At 46.5% G+C, this 15,243-nt stretch overlaps 1 protein-coding gene across 1 annotated transcript in view; it reads right to left on the reverse strand.

The window, feature by feature from the left end:
• Window positions 1–11,050, reverse strand: part of LOC8063240 (transcription factor SPT20 homolog) — a 12,866-nt gene extending 1,816 nt beyond the window's left edge. Inside the window, exon 1 of the mRNA XM_002443114.2 lies at window positions 10,508–11,050. Coding sequence (XP_002443159.1) covers window positions 10,508–10,968 — 461 coding nt within the window. The 5' untranslated portion in view covers window positions 10,969–11,050. The remainder of the gene's footprint in view (window positions 1–10,507) is intronic.

A 15,243-nucleotide genomic window follows, 5' to 3' on the forward strand; every position in this document is an offset into this window, starting at 1 on the left:
GGGCACCCCCTCCTGTTTCCCTCAAAATACTTATTCTACCATGTACTCTTTCCTGTAATACAGTGCACTCTACGAATTTTAAGACAAATTAAAATAGAACATAAAAGACACATAGACCCTCATTTTATTTCCTAATCAGGCACTATCATCAATGTGATTAATGGTGATTGGTTGATGAATGGAAAGTATTTAAAGCAAAATTGGTTTTGCCCTTCAAAATGCATTATATTTGAAGACAAATTTTGAATGCTAGAATGCACTGTATTATAGGACAGAGGGAGTAGTCAACTTACATTTTATTTTAGACCAAGGACTTCCACAATGGAAATTCAGCAGCACACAAATTATAATGCATTCACTTCAGAACGTGTATACGTACTGTTAAAAGGAATATTACTTTAAGAGATAAAAGAAAAAATCTGTATTACCCAAGTGATATTTGATTATCTCATCTGAACCCAGCACATGCATACTCCCTCCATACTCAAAAATAAAGTTGGTTTGGACAGCGACACGGTCTCCAAAGTATAACTTTTGACTTCTTGTTTTTATGAAAATATTTATCGAAAAGTGGTATATGTATATTTTTATGAATGTATTTTCCAAGAAAAATCTATTCATATGGTTTTCACATTTCCAAACTCAACAACTTAAATCATGATTTATATTCCCATTCCCAATGTTTAACCCAAGCCTTGTCCAAAACGACTTTGTTTTTAGTACGGAGGGAGTATACATGTTTACATGCAGTAGTGTCACATTACTCACTAGCTACAATCACAAGGATAACCAAATGTTAATAAACTCGAATGGTGTATTCCTACTACTTATGAGAAAAAGGCTTGATACTACAATTTCAATAATTACTCTGAGGGCACATAGTTTGGTTTCCACTTTGCAGGGTCAATATAAATAAAATATTCTTGCAATATGCAGGGTACAATTCATATGACTAGCTTTCTGATTTTGCATAAATGATTACTTATTTTGTTGTTCCAGGGATGACATGAAATGCAAAATATAGTTAACAGTGCAGTTTCTGTAATTGCATTTTCATGTGGAAGGTATGATACTGTTAGAGGTAACACAGACTTTGATTAGCCTTGAGGCAACTAACCGCAGGCCGTCTCCTTGATTATATATAGAGATAGACATTGCATTGATTACAAACAGCTCACTAGAGCATAGCTAATCAGATAGGTGCCTTGGCAGCCGTACACACCTCTTGGGCTGCCCAAGGTCTTTAATGACTGTAATTAACTAGCATAGTTATCTAGGAAATGCTTAGGAAGCAGGGCTTATTAACTACATTTCTCCCCCTAAGACCTGCTTCAACTAATCTTGATCTCCTTGATCCCAATCCTGCTCCTCATCTCTTCCAGCTTGGTTTTGCCCAGGGCTTTAGTCAGTATATTAGCGAGCTGATCTGCAGTGGGAATGAACTCTGTCTTGATGCTACCTTCTTCCACACAATCTCTGATGAAATGATGCTTGATTCTAAGATGCTTGCTCCTGTCATGGAAAACAGGATTCTTTGCCAAAGCCAGAGCAGACTTATTGTCTACTCTGAGTTCCACCACTTCAACTTTTCTTCCCAACAAATCTGCAAACAGTCTTGACAACCACAAGGCTTGGGTTGCAGCTGTTGTCATTGCCACATATTCAGCCTCATAGCTAGACCGAGCAACAACTCTCTGTTTGACAGACTGCCAGCTGACCAGGCTGGTTCCAAGGAAGAACAAACATCCAGTTGTGCTTTTGCTTGAATCAACATCTCCAGCCAAATCTGAATCACTGTAACCCACAAACCTTGCTTTGCCTGTTGTTCTGGTGTAGCAGAGCCCATGATCTAGAGTACCAGCCAGGTATCTCAAGATCCTCTTCACAGCCTGAAGATGTTCAGTTGTTGGCTTCTCCAGAAATCTGCTAACATACCCTACAGCAAAAGCCAAATCTGGTCTTGTGTGCACTAGGTATCTCAAACTGCCAACCAGTCTTCTGTACTGAGTTGGATTTACTTCCTTTGTTGTGCTTTCCTTGCTCAATTTCAGCCTTTCTTCCATGGGTGTGGTGGCTGGATTACAACCTGCCATACCACCAAGCTCAAGTATCTTCTTACCATAATGGGTTTGCTTCAGAGTGATGCTCCCCTCTGATTGTCTCACCTCAACTCCCAGATAGAAAGACAGAAGACCCAAGTCACTCATTTCAAAGGTTTGCTTCATCTTTGCCTTGAAAGCTCCAATCTTCTACTGATTGACTCCTGTGATGATCAAATCAACATAGACTCCAATTACCAGTAGGGAGTCACCTGATCCCTTCCTATACATAGCAGCTTCATACACATTCTGCTCAAAACCCATCTGCTTGAGAGTCAAGTCAAGCTTGGCATTCCATGCCCGAGGAGCCTGTCTTAGGCCATACAGAGCCTTGTGCAGCATGTACACTTTCTTCTCCTCTCCTGATACTACAAAACCTGGAGGCTGTGTAACATAAACCTCCTCCTGGAGTTCTCCATTCAAAAATGCAGACTTCACATCCATGTGATGTACTGCCCATCCCTCTTGTGCTGCTAGGGCAAGCAAAACATGCACTGATTCCATCCTTGCAACCGGTGCAAAAGCATCTTCATAATCAACTCCTTCCTGCTGCACAAAACCACGGGCCACAAGTCTTGCCTTGTGCCTAATTACAGCTCCATGTTCATCCTTCTTCAGCTTAAACACCCATTTCAATGAAATTGGACGGTGACCAGGACGGGGAGAAACAAGTTCCCAAGTCCCAGCTCCTCCTTCATCGCTGCTTGCCAATCTGGATCATCTTTGGCTTCTTCGTAGCTTGTAGGCTCACCAGAATGGGTGAGATTCAGTTCTGCAAACAGCCGCTGCGCCGGAGGAGGGGTTGGCTGATCACCAATAATGTCATGAATCTTCCGATAGCGGAGTTCTTCATCGTCGTGGTAGGCATCCACCCTTTCATCATCATCCTCCAGGGGAGTCACATGCTCAACCTGAGGACTTGCTAGAGCTGGTGTAGGTGTTCTAGGCGACGCAGGCGCCTCTGCCTGGCTCCTCTGCTTCCGCTGCAGGCTCTCCTGCATTTACCGGAGAGAAACCAGGCGATGCAGGATGCGGCGGAGGAAATAGTGAAGGCAACACTGATTTTCCTGCTTCAGGGAGTTCCTCCGCCCATGGGAATTCAACAGTAAACTCACTGCTCGCTGCTTCTGGTGTGCCTGCTGCCGGTGATGCCCAGTCCCAGCCGCGGCCTTCGTCAAACACCACATCGCGGCTGACACGCACGCGCTGGGGCACTGGATCATAGATACGGTATGCCTTGGCCCCTTCCGCATAGCCGATAAACACGCCAGCCTCACCACGGTCATCGAGCTTGCGAAGCTGAGTAAACCGCCGGGTATAAGCCACACAGCCAAAGACCTTGAGGTGGCCGACTGTTGGTGCCCGGCCGTGCCACGCCTCATAAGGGGTGGCATTCTTCAGCGCCTTCGTCGGGGATCGATTCAAAATGTGCACAGCCGTCATCACAGCCTCCCCCAAAACCGAGAGGGCATCTGGCGTTGTTTGAGCAAAGCTCGTGCCATGGCCACCACTGTTTGGTTCCTGCGCTCAACAACACTGTTCTGTTGCGGTGAATAAGGGGCACTGAAATGCCGTTTAATACCTTCATCAGCGCAGTATGCAGCAAACTCCACGACGGTGAATTCGTCGCCATTGTCGGTGCGCAGGACCTTCAACTTGCGCCCGCTTTCCACCTCGGCTGCCACCTTGACCTTCTTAATTGCTTCTGCTGCTGCGTCCTTAGATGGCAGCAACACAGCCCACATAAAGCGGGTGGCGTCATCGACGAGCAGCAATATATAGCGGTTGCCCACCGGTGTCGCTGGCGTGACCGGACCGCACAGGTCACCGTGCACCAGCTCAAGCTGCTGCAGCCGGAAAAGAACGCCGCCTCTGCTTGGTGGTAACGCAGGTGTCACACACCTGCTCAACATGGTCGACCACCGGCATCCCGCGCGCCATCTCCTCCTTGCTGAGTCACCGGAGTGCGTCGAAATGCAGATGGCCGAAACGCTCGTGCCAGTGCCACGCCTCTTCATCCTTGCGTGCCGCGAGACAGAGAGCTTGTGCAGCCTCAAGATGCAGAATATACAACCTATTCTTCCCTCTGTGTACCTTGGCGAGCAGACGGCGGCTCTTGTCCCAAATGTGAAGCACGCCATCGTCAATCACAACCTTGGACCCTCCTTCATCAAGTTGTCCCAGACTTAGGATAGAGTTCTTCAGCGCCGGAATGAAGTAGACGCCATGAAGAACCCTCTGCTCACCGGTCTTGGTTTGGAAAACAATAGACCCGACGCCCTTGATTTCTACCTTCGACGTGTCCCCAAACAGGACCGTTCCTCGAACGCCAGTGTTCAGATCAGCAAAGAACTCTTGGCGCCCGGTCATGTGATGCGTCGCGCCGGAGTCCAGGTACCAGCCGCTGTCCACCTCTTCTTCGTCCACGCCGATATAGGCGCGAGCACGTGGCTCGGAGAGCTCGACGTGCTGCGCCATGTAGCTGTGTGCCGGAAACAGAGTGCCATCTTCATCGCACTCGGCGTACTGGGCGCACGCCTCATGCCTTCCTTGGTTCCCGCCACGCTGCCCACCCTGATTTCTGCCGCCACGACCTCCACCACGGTTGCCACCGCCGCGGCCAGCACGGTTTCCACCTCCACCGCCGCGCTCTGCATCTTCACGGCGCGGCTGGGGGCACTCACGTGCCCAGTGGCCCTCCTGGTTGCAGTTGAGGCAGGTGTTGGTGCCGACGTGGCCAGCAACATTGCCATCTCTCATCCACCACCACGTCCACCGCCTCTGCCTCGTCCTCGTCCACCACCGCGGCTACGTCCACCGCCACCGCGCTGGTTCCTGAAACCAGAACCACCGGCATCATCTCCCTTCTTCTCCTTCCTCTAGCGCGCTCTCCACTGCTCCTCGGTGTACAGCAGCTTGCCGTTGATGGCCACCGGCTCGGTCCACGCTTGTTCCTCGCGATTATCCACCGCCTTGAGCCTTCCAGTCACCTCCTCAAGAGTGAGTGCCTCAAAGTCGAGGAACTGCTCAATGGCGACAACAATCTGCGCGTACTTGGCTGGCACCGTGCGCAGAAACTTCTCCACCACACGCTCCTTAGTGATGTCCTTGTCACCATGAATGACAAGCTGCTGGTGCAGAGTTGACAGACGCAAGGCAAAATCCTCCACTTGCTCGCCGGGGTTGACGCCGATGTTCTCCCAATCGCGGCGTAGGCGCTGCAGCGTTGCTCGATGGACCCGGTCCACGCCGATGCAAGTCGCAGCGATGGCGTCCCACGCCTCCTTCGCCGTAGCCTTGTCGAGGAGTGGGATGCCCATCTCCTTGGGCACAGCCACGACAATCACCTCCAGTGCGCGCCTGTCATCGCGAAACTGGACAGGACCGCCCTCGATGGCGTCCCAGAGGTCGCGTGCCTGCATCCTCAGCTTCATGGTCTGACTCCACTCGTAGTAGTTCGACTTGTCCAGCATCGGCCACGACGTGCTGCTACCGGAGTCGCGGTACACCACTCTGCCTTGCGGTGATTCATAGCGACCGCCGCTGCAGTGGTGACTGCGAGCGCCTCCTGTCTCGCGACGGAGTCCGCAGCCCCCGATTCCTGCTCTCTGCCTCCTCTTCCTCCTCCTCTTCATCCTCTTGTTCTCCCTTCTCAGCAGCAATTTCGGCCCGCAGCTCCTGCGCCGTCCTTGCTGCCGCCTCTGCAGCAGCCGCCGCCTGCTTTGCTGCCTGGACTGCCAGCGCCGCTGCTTCCTCAGCAGCCTTAAAGCGCGCGGCACGGCCAGAGGAGTCACCCAGCTCTCCATCGCCGGTTCCCTTGGCCTTGAGCCTGGCAGCGCGCTCAGCAGAGGTCGACATGGGGTGGAGAAGGTGAGGAGTTGGCCTCGTGGCTCTCTGGTGTCTAACCTAGCTCTGGTACCAAATGTTAGAGGTAACACAGACTTTGATTAGCCTTGAGGCAACTAACCCCAGGCCGTCTCCTTGATTATATATAGAGATAGACATTGCATTGATTACAAACAGCTCACTAGAGCATAGCTAATCAGATAGGTGCCTTGGCAGCCGTACACACCTCTTGGGCTGCCCAAGGTCTTTAATGACTGTAATTAACTAGCATAGTTATCTAGGAAATGCTTAGGAAGCAGGGCTTATTAACTACAGATACAAGATGGTGTAAACCACGTGCACGTGACCTATATCACAAGAGGAGCATTTGCCCGTTACTCCAGAAGATTGTAAGGTGTGCTATGCCACTTAGACTTGTGTAGTCATATTAATTACTGCCCATTGCCATACGCATCTCACGAGTGAGTAGAAGCATCTCCCACGTGCCAGACAGCACATGTGGCATAACCCCAGCGCAACAGGACGCCACAACGAATCAAAAAACATGGATCTTATAAGCTACCAATGTTCCACTTCAGCCCCATAGCCAGAAGCATATATGACGTTCTACATGGTATGTTCCCAATCACATGATGTAATTATGAATTGCAAATGTAGCGTGGTAGTGAGAAAACAAGTATCTGTTTGACTAAGCCAACAAAATATCTGGCTTAATGATCTACAATGAGTTGCAAAAAGAAAGAAAAGACAAAATGCAAACGAGTCCCCAACCACTTATGGTGTTGCATAAAAACTTCATCGCTGTTACCACTCAGGTAAGGGTACAACAATAACACTAGCAAGAGAAAACAGGGAATCAACAAGCACAGTGAGTAAACCCTCTTAATACAGTCAGGGCGTAAACTGGTACATGTGACTAAACATTCATATCATTGAAGGCAAGTTCAATGAATTAAATGGGCTCCATTTGATTGAGTATGTATATAATAAAAGGATAAAGGTACAGTAATGATATGTACTCCATTTAGCCACAAATAAGTGATATCTTACACACCGATACCATTGACCCATCTTTTTTTATTATAATATAGTTGTAAAATATAATAAAAGTGAACTATTATGATACTACATTAGTATATGAATCTGCTTGTATAGTTTTCAAACACTAAAACTCAACACATCTCTACTATAATTCACCTAACAAAATTATGCTTGGTCCACCCAAAAAAACACTCCCGCTGAGGGCTTCAACCGTTGTGTACCCAGAAAAACGTACACAGAATTTTGTCTCCATTAAAATCAATGGCTAATAAAACATCCAGATCAGATCCGACGGCTAACGCAGAAAGTTTGATGCCAGGCTTCAAACGCACCCGCATCCCGTACACACACCCTGCGCCCACACACGCGAAACATCTCCACGCCCCAAAGTTCAATTCCCAGCCCCACTCCCCTCATGCCCTTTTTCTATTTTTTTTTCCTCCGAGAGCCTAGGCGCGGCGGCGCGGGCAGCCGCCAGGCCCCGGGGAGGCGATGTCATCGTCTTCGGCCGCAACAGAGCACTGCGGACTTAGGGCCAGGGCAGGCGGTGGCAGTATGGAGCAGTGGCGGTGGCTCCACACCCTGCGGCTGTCAGCATCAACGAGTGGGTGAATCTAGCGTCGGCGGATCTTGGCTTCGTGGATCTCGGGGAGCATGGGGCGGCAGCAGCACTTGGCCGCAGTTCTCGGCTCACGTGGGGCTGCTGCGTTGCTCGGCCGTGGGGCTCAGGGTGCGTGGGGCAGCGGCGCCGGCGGCGGCCGGAGCGTACGGCCTTAGGCACCACTGCCCTGTCCGTCAGGGCCGCAAGTCCAAACGCATCCACAACGAGCGCCCCTCTGAGATCCATGGCCGCGCCAGCGAGCTTCGCGTGGCCGTGCGACACTACATGAAATTTTGGGTACTCAAGTGGAGTACGGTGCTGCTTCAGCTGGACAGCAAACGAGGGAAGAGGAGGACACTGCTATAGCAGTTGAGGAGGAGATCTGGGACACTACAGCGGACAAGAGATGCCGCGACAGCGCTTGAGGAGCAAATGATTTCTGTGATTTCTTCTAGATTATTACCTTGTTTATTTATTTGTCTCTTCTAATGATCACTGCTTTCAACAAACATGCAGGACGATGAGCCCCTCTCGGGAGCTAATTATTTTGGCTAGGGAGCAGGTGAATGTGGCTCACGATGGCTGAGGTGAATGTGGCTTCAACGTTGGCGGTGGGATTTGGAGAGGTTTCTCACATCCACGATGCCTATGGTGCATGTGCAGTACTTGTCCAAGGTAATTCTCGGGCTTGCTCTTTCCTGATCCGGTAGACTGCTTCTGTGGTCTTACTTCTTGGAGGTATATGTTGCAATTGATGGGAAGGAGATCTAATAGATATAATTGTTCTATGTATAGCATTTGTACTGCATCTGCAGATACAAGCCGACGACATTACAGATTGAATCCTGACCTGAATTTAGACCGAAGCAGATCCTTCAGCTCTGGTTCACAGTTAGTATATTTGTTGAGTTAACCTCTGTATTGCCATGCCTAATAATTTGGTAAGACAAGCTAAAATTGTTGGGTCTATCATAACAATAATTAAATTATTTGTTCAACAGATGATTCACATTTTGCCAAAATTGATGTAAACTGAGTTCACTATTAGGACTTGAGTTCACTATTAGGACTTGGCAAAACAAATTATATATTTCCTTTAATTTTGTGTTGTATATATATAACTATTTTTCTTTCTAATGGGTGGCCTGTGTTTATTTTTTGCAAACACCAGTAGCGGATATGCTATTTTAAATCAGGTGTAGATGTATGGTAAATCGTAAATGTAAATTGCATTGAACTACAATTATTTTCACTATAGTGAAGCATATATTGATGTGACCCTAAATGTCTGCGTGTTTCCAGCGGGTCTATTGCAATGATCTTTGAGCAGCATCTACCATTATGTAATAACCCTTCCTACCATGTGAGGCTCTTTTCCTTGTAATTCCACTTCTCAGTTTACAGTTGGCAAGAGATCAAGCATTCGGCTTGACCGACCCCCTAGGTATACATCTATTTAGGCAATTATGCTGTACGACCACTGCCGCTGCCGTACACAACCGCAAAGCTGCCAGATCGGACGAGCTCGCTAAACCGCCATCGTTGTGCCGCTGCCGGACGCAAAGCAACTCTTGGTGCTGCCGTGACATGACGCTATGCACAACTATCAACTACACTAGAATGGAATTCTTAGCAGACATTTTGAAGAATCATGCAAATAAATGTTTTGACAGCTTCCTACAAGATCTTCAAGTCATAATTAAGGACTTAGTCAGAATGTAACTTAGATGGTTAATACGAGAAATAACTTTACTACGTATTCTTATGTAAAAGTGTTTTCAGATTATATACATGCTTGAATACAATTCTATAAAATTTAAATTATATGGAATAAAAACATTGGTTGTTTTCATTTATATCTCTAAGATAAAACCGTAGCGTTAGCACGGGCATTATACTAGTAAATGTAAGTTGTTATCAAAGAATAGAATGACTGAATTCAAACAACCCAAAAACATCCCTCAAGCATTTGTAACTGAAGGAGTAACATGTAATCATAAACAAATGAAGCAACTCAACACTGAATACAGAATGCTGAGTAGTAATTAATAGCAATCAGTTTAGCTGCTTGTAACGGTAGAAACTACAAACTTACCTTCCGAAACATGACTTAGAAAAAAAAAACAGGTTGGATGATAGTTTTTCTTAACTTTTATGATAAAATCATTATTGTATTACAGAAATGTAATTCTGAAAATAGTATTAATTATTGAATGACCAATTGTGTATCTATACAGACTTATTCACATAAAGAAGGGTAATCAGCCCATATGTTTGTACTTCAATGCAGAATGTGTACTCTTACATTTGTGAAGTTCAATACCAACCCTTACCAAGTACTTCCACAATGCCACCATCTGGTTTCACAATGCTATACAGCATTGGAAGAGATGAACAAAACTGGAAATCCACTGACAAAGATAAGACTGAATTTTTCATCCAAAACAAACATTATAATCCAATGACCGCAATTAATACATTTGAAATGCCTATTTACATAATACAACGCACTGCTAGACTTACTGCCCAAAACAGCAACAGAAGAGGTGATTTCTGAAAGCATTCGATAGCCAACAGCCAAAAAGGATATGCATCAATCAGAACTAATCAGATTCCGACATGTCATCAGTAACCAGCCCAATATTGCATCCAGTAGACCGAGCAAACATGCCAGGCATTACAAAAATTATATCATCAATTCGCACTACAGCACACAAAGACCAGTTTTTCACGCGCACTCAAACCTCAATCGCGTGTTAAAACCGTGGAGATCTGCTAAATAAATGCTTAACCCATCATTTCCACAACCTCCCCTTGGCCACAAATACGAGTTTCAAACGAAATACCTCGAGATCGAAATTTAGATACACATCCGAATAGGAAAGTAGCAAGATTTGGCACGAATCCGACGGTAGCGCACCTGTTGACAACGTCCTCGATGGACTGGAAGGGCGTCTTGACGTCTGGGTTGCAGACCCGCATGGCGTCCTGCAGCGCCATCTCCATCTCGGGGCTTCGTACCCGCGCCACCTGTGCCTGTGCCTGCGCCGCCGCCGCCTGCTGCTGCTGCTGGGGCGACGCCTGCTGCGCGGCCTGCAACGGTGACTGAGATGGACCCTGGGAGTGGGACGGCTGGGGCTGGGGCTGGGGCTGGGGCTGCTGAGGCTGTTGGAAGCGAACCGGGCCTAGGGGGCGGAGGTGAGCGTCGATGTTGGAGGGGAAGCGGGACATGGCCTGCTGCGACAGCTGCTGCGGGTGGGACTGCGCCTGCTGCATTAGGAAGAGTTGGCGCTGGAGCTGCTGGTGCTGCGCGGCCGCGGCCGCCGCGGATGCAGCAGTGGAGGTGGACGGTGGAGGGGCGGGATTCGCTGCGTCGTCCATGCGGTGGTGAATTTGGAGAGGACGCGAGTCGGGACTCGGGAGTAGCACGGGGATTGAGTGAGATTTGGGCGAGGAAACCGGGTGCGTCGATCCCACCCGGGTCCGAAAGCATTTCGATTTAGGCCGTGTTTAGCCGTGTTTAGTTCACGCCAAAAACTAAAAAATTTTGAAGATTTTTATCACATCATCTTACGGCACATAAATAAGCATTAAACATATACTTCCTCCGTATCTAAATAGCTGACGTTTAGGACATGATTATGGTATCAAGGAGTAATTAATCAGGGGTTAGTTTTTCTTCTTTAACCCTAATAAATATGATTACAGCTGCTGTCTGTACAAGAAAGTTGAGTAGTTCTATTGGTTAGTAGGTGGTTGTTCCAATGGCACGTCTTCAGTTCGAATTCTCCTCAGGCCCACTTTTTTCATTTTGCATGGTCAGGCTTGCCGAAGGCAGTTTTGCATCTTTAGCGCCGGCGAAAACGCTTGCCGATGGCAGTTTTGTATCTTTAGCGCTGGCATTTTCGCTTCACACGATTTTGCATATTTAGTTTTGCAGTAGTTCTATTTTCTTTGGTGCCTGCGCGCTCGTCTGAAATAAGAAGAACGACGCTAGAGCTGTCTGTACTCCATGCCACTGGCTTTTTTATGTGTCAGCTTGCTTTCTCTCTTCTCCACGCCATTTGCTCCCTAGCTTGCTTGCTTGCTGAAATGCCTGCCGCGACGTCCTGCAACGAGCGTGCAGGCGAGTGAGCGGCGAGAGCATGGCGAGCTGGGAGCATGCGACGAGTGCGCGGCAAGCGGCGAGAGCGCGACGAGGCGCACGGCGAGCGGTGGGCGCGACAGCAGGCGAGCGAGACATCCGTGGTGCGCAGGAGCTATGGCGGCCGAGCCTGCAGATGAATGCAGATAGCGGCGAGCGAGCTTGCACACGGTGGCGCGCGCGGAGGCTGATGAATGCGGGCGCGAGCCGAGGAGAGCACGCGCGCCTTGAATGCGCGGCAGCAGAAGAGTCAGGCGCGGCAACGGATGGAATTGCCAGGGGCAGTCGCGGTATATAGGTTCCTCCGCTCTCCAGAACGACAGCTTTTGGAAAAACAGCAACCTTGCCCAGAACGTCAGCTATTTAGATATAGAGGGAGTATAAGAACAAAAACTAATTACACAGTTTATCTGTAAATGACAAAATGAATCTTTTGAACCTAGTTACTGTATGGGACAATGTTTATATAAAATAAAAACGAAAGTGTTATAATACTCGAATCCAAAAAATTTTGAGAACTAAACAAGGCCTTAGGCCTATTTAGGAGATGTTTGGGACTGCTCTACTAACTCTGCTCTGCAAACTTCACCGTGGAACAGCTCCACAAAAAATTAAAGTTTGTGGAGTACCTCTTTAGATGCTCTCACAACTCCATTCTTTTTCCTCGAATTTAGTGTGTGGAGCAAAAACTGTTTGGCTAAAAAATATGAAGTGGAGCTAAAAAATATGGAATGGAGCAGTCCCAAACACTCTTAAGTTTTAAAAATTTTCCAAAATTTTTAAAGATTTTTCGTCACATTAAATCTTTGAATATGTATATATATATGGAGCATTAAATATAAATAAAAAATAACTAATTAGTACATTGTTTGCATGTAATTTGCGAGACGAATCTTTTAAGTCTAATTGGTCTATAATTAGACAATAATTATCAAATGCAAACGAAAATGCTACTGTAACCGAACTTAAATTTTTTCACTAACTAATTAAGGCCCAAGTTAGGTACCAAAGAGACTATCATTCTTGGTGATTCTACTATAAATAAAGTAATCCATATAATTCTTGGTGATTCTACTATAAATAAAGTAATCCATATAAACTAGAAAATATTAAAATATTATTGACACAATGTAACATATCATTACTTATGGTTTTCAGGAAACGTTTTGCTTCCATCATACCCATCGATTAGAATCTACACGGTTCTTATCATGTCAACTTCTATTCATGAGTCCAGCTCGGGTCCATGGTCCACATTGAAGGACACTAACCAAGGTGGCATGGACTTCAAGATATAAAGACTGATCTAGTCGAATATTAGGAAGGTAGAATCTGTGGCAGATCTGGAACTCCTCAATATCCAACTAGGACTAGAATCACACCTCAGTCTTCTGTTTCTATATAAAGAGAGGCTAGCGGCATCCCTTATACACACAATCATAATCATCAATCCAACGCAAAGGCTAACATTGATTGGACATAAAGGCTTTTACTCGATTATGAGTGCCTAAACTAGTATAAATCATTTGTCATGTGTTGCCATCGCGATTTGTGGTTCGTTAGTCCCTCGAACAATCATCACTGTGATGAGTTGTCGGTCAACAAAAACCGATAGCTAGTGTGCTAGGTAGGGGCTTTCGATGAATTCATGATCGAGAGCTCGATGGATTTCAACAACATGATCTTCTCGTTGGGTTCATGTTGGATATTTTAAACGCAAACAGAAAAATCCGCAAGCGTACGGATACCGATGTAGCTTTCACCCGGGAGTATTCCAGAGTATTGATTTTCCACAGGGAACGTGAGTGTACTAATTAAGATTCAAGATCGCCCAAGGATAACTATATAATTATGTTTTGTGGGAAGAGAGGAAGTTTCCTGAGAGTTCTCTAGTTGATCTAAGAATCAAGAATTACTTCAAAGATTATTTATTTCGGGACATCAGAACACTAACCACAGAAAGAGATGAGAAGGGGGCTAGGAAGCTCTGACTATGGTCCTACAAACACCGATCCGAACGAGGTGGAATACGTCGACCGTTAGGGCTGTCACTACCCTAGGGCTACCACAACAATCCACAGGATTGGGTGCAATTCCAGGTAATTGCAAGACTAAACACCACGTCTAATCTAATAATTACTACTCTAGCGTTATAAAGACTAGAGCACTTGATGCAAGCGGGAATCCAATAAATAACTTGAATGTAAATAAAAGTAATTAAAGAACTCAGAAATTATGAATTGAAGAACCTGGAGAACGATAAAGAACGAACCAGTTGCTGCAAAAGTACAATGTTGAGGAAGATCCGACAGACCCGGCTCCTCCTCTGCTCTCCTCTTCTCTCTCCCTATTTTCTAGATTACAACTAGCACTAACTAGAACTAGAACTAGAGGAACTAGAACTAGATGAACTAGAGGGATCCTCTCTACTTGGATGAAGAATTGAAACCCTAGCTTTGATTCTGTAGAAGAGGTATGCTCTCCAGGGGCCAGGGGGGCTTGCTTATATAGTCTTTTCAGATGAATCTGGGCCGTCGGATCAAACCGACATTAATCGCACAGTTTTCCTTGATCCCTTAGGTCGGTGGAGCACGATCCGCGAAGTTGACCCTGATTGGTCACCAAAGGAGGGCGGGCGCCCTGGGCCAGGCCCCGTTCTGCCTCCGCTTCGTTCCCGTAGCTTCTGGAGTCTTCTAGATGATAGAAAATTATGCGGCACGTTAATATCTCTATGTAAACCCGACGTGTGGGCCTTTCCTCTGTATTTCCTGATAACCCCCTGTAGAAATAGACAAACATCAAAACTCGTGGAATTCTGTCAGATAAAACCCTAAGTCTGGGTGTTGGTTGCATATAAGTCCTTTTCCATGATTAGTTGATGGTTAAATGTGAGCATTAAGGACCGTCAACAAGCTCCCCCAAGCTTAACCTTTGCTTGTCCCTGAGCAAAGATGAACTCAAGAGTTTCTGCAGTGGTTTCATGCCTTAAAGGTACACATGCGTTCAAACAAGATCTCATCTCTGGGTTAGGGTAACTGTTAAGATTTAAACTTACTCATATTACCTTCCACCATGGGGCTTGCAACCGTCACTTGTGTCTTGAGCAGTTAAAAGATAGAACGGTCTAGTCAAGCGCCATGTCTCTTGTTCTTCGATTAACTACAGCTCTGGAATTTTTGCAGATTTTCAAATAAAACTCAGAGATTCCTTGTATGACTCTCTCTAGTCTCTCTTTTGTGGTATTTCTAGATCCTTACCAAGGCAGTAATGGTGTATGCCTTCTCTCAAAGTATGTGGTATTTTTGGTATGAGGCATAGTGGCATTGCCTTCTCTCTCACCCGACTCTAATAAGGTTTTGATATATGGAGTTCATAGGTGGGAGATAGCTAATACATACTTACAAGACACTTATTGCATAGTCAAACCATGGATCCAGAAGAATAAGTCAATAAGTCAAATCAAGATGTGCATGTGTGGCGAATGAATGGTGTATGGTGATGATGGTGATAAC

The sequence above is a fragment of the Sorghum bicolor genome, chromosome 8, assembly GCF_000003195.3.
Source record: "Sorghum bicolor cultivar BTx623 chromosome 8, Sorghum_bicolor_NCBIv3, whole genome shotgun sequence".
Taxonomy (NCBI): Eukaryota; Viridiplantae; Streptophyta; class Magnoliopsida; order Poales; family Poaceae; genus Sorghum; species Sorghum bicolor.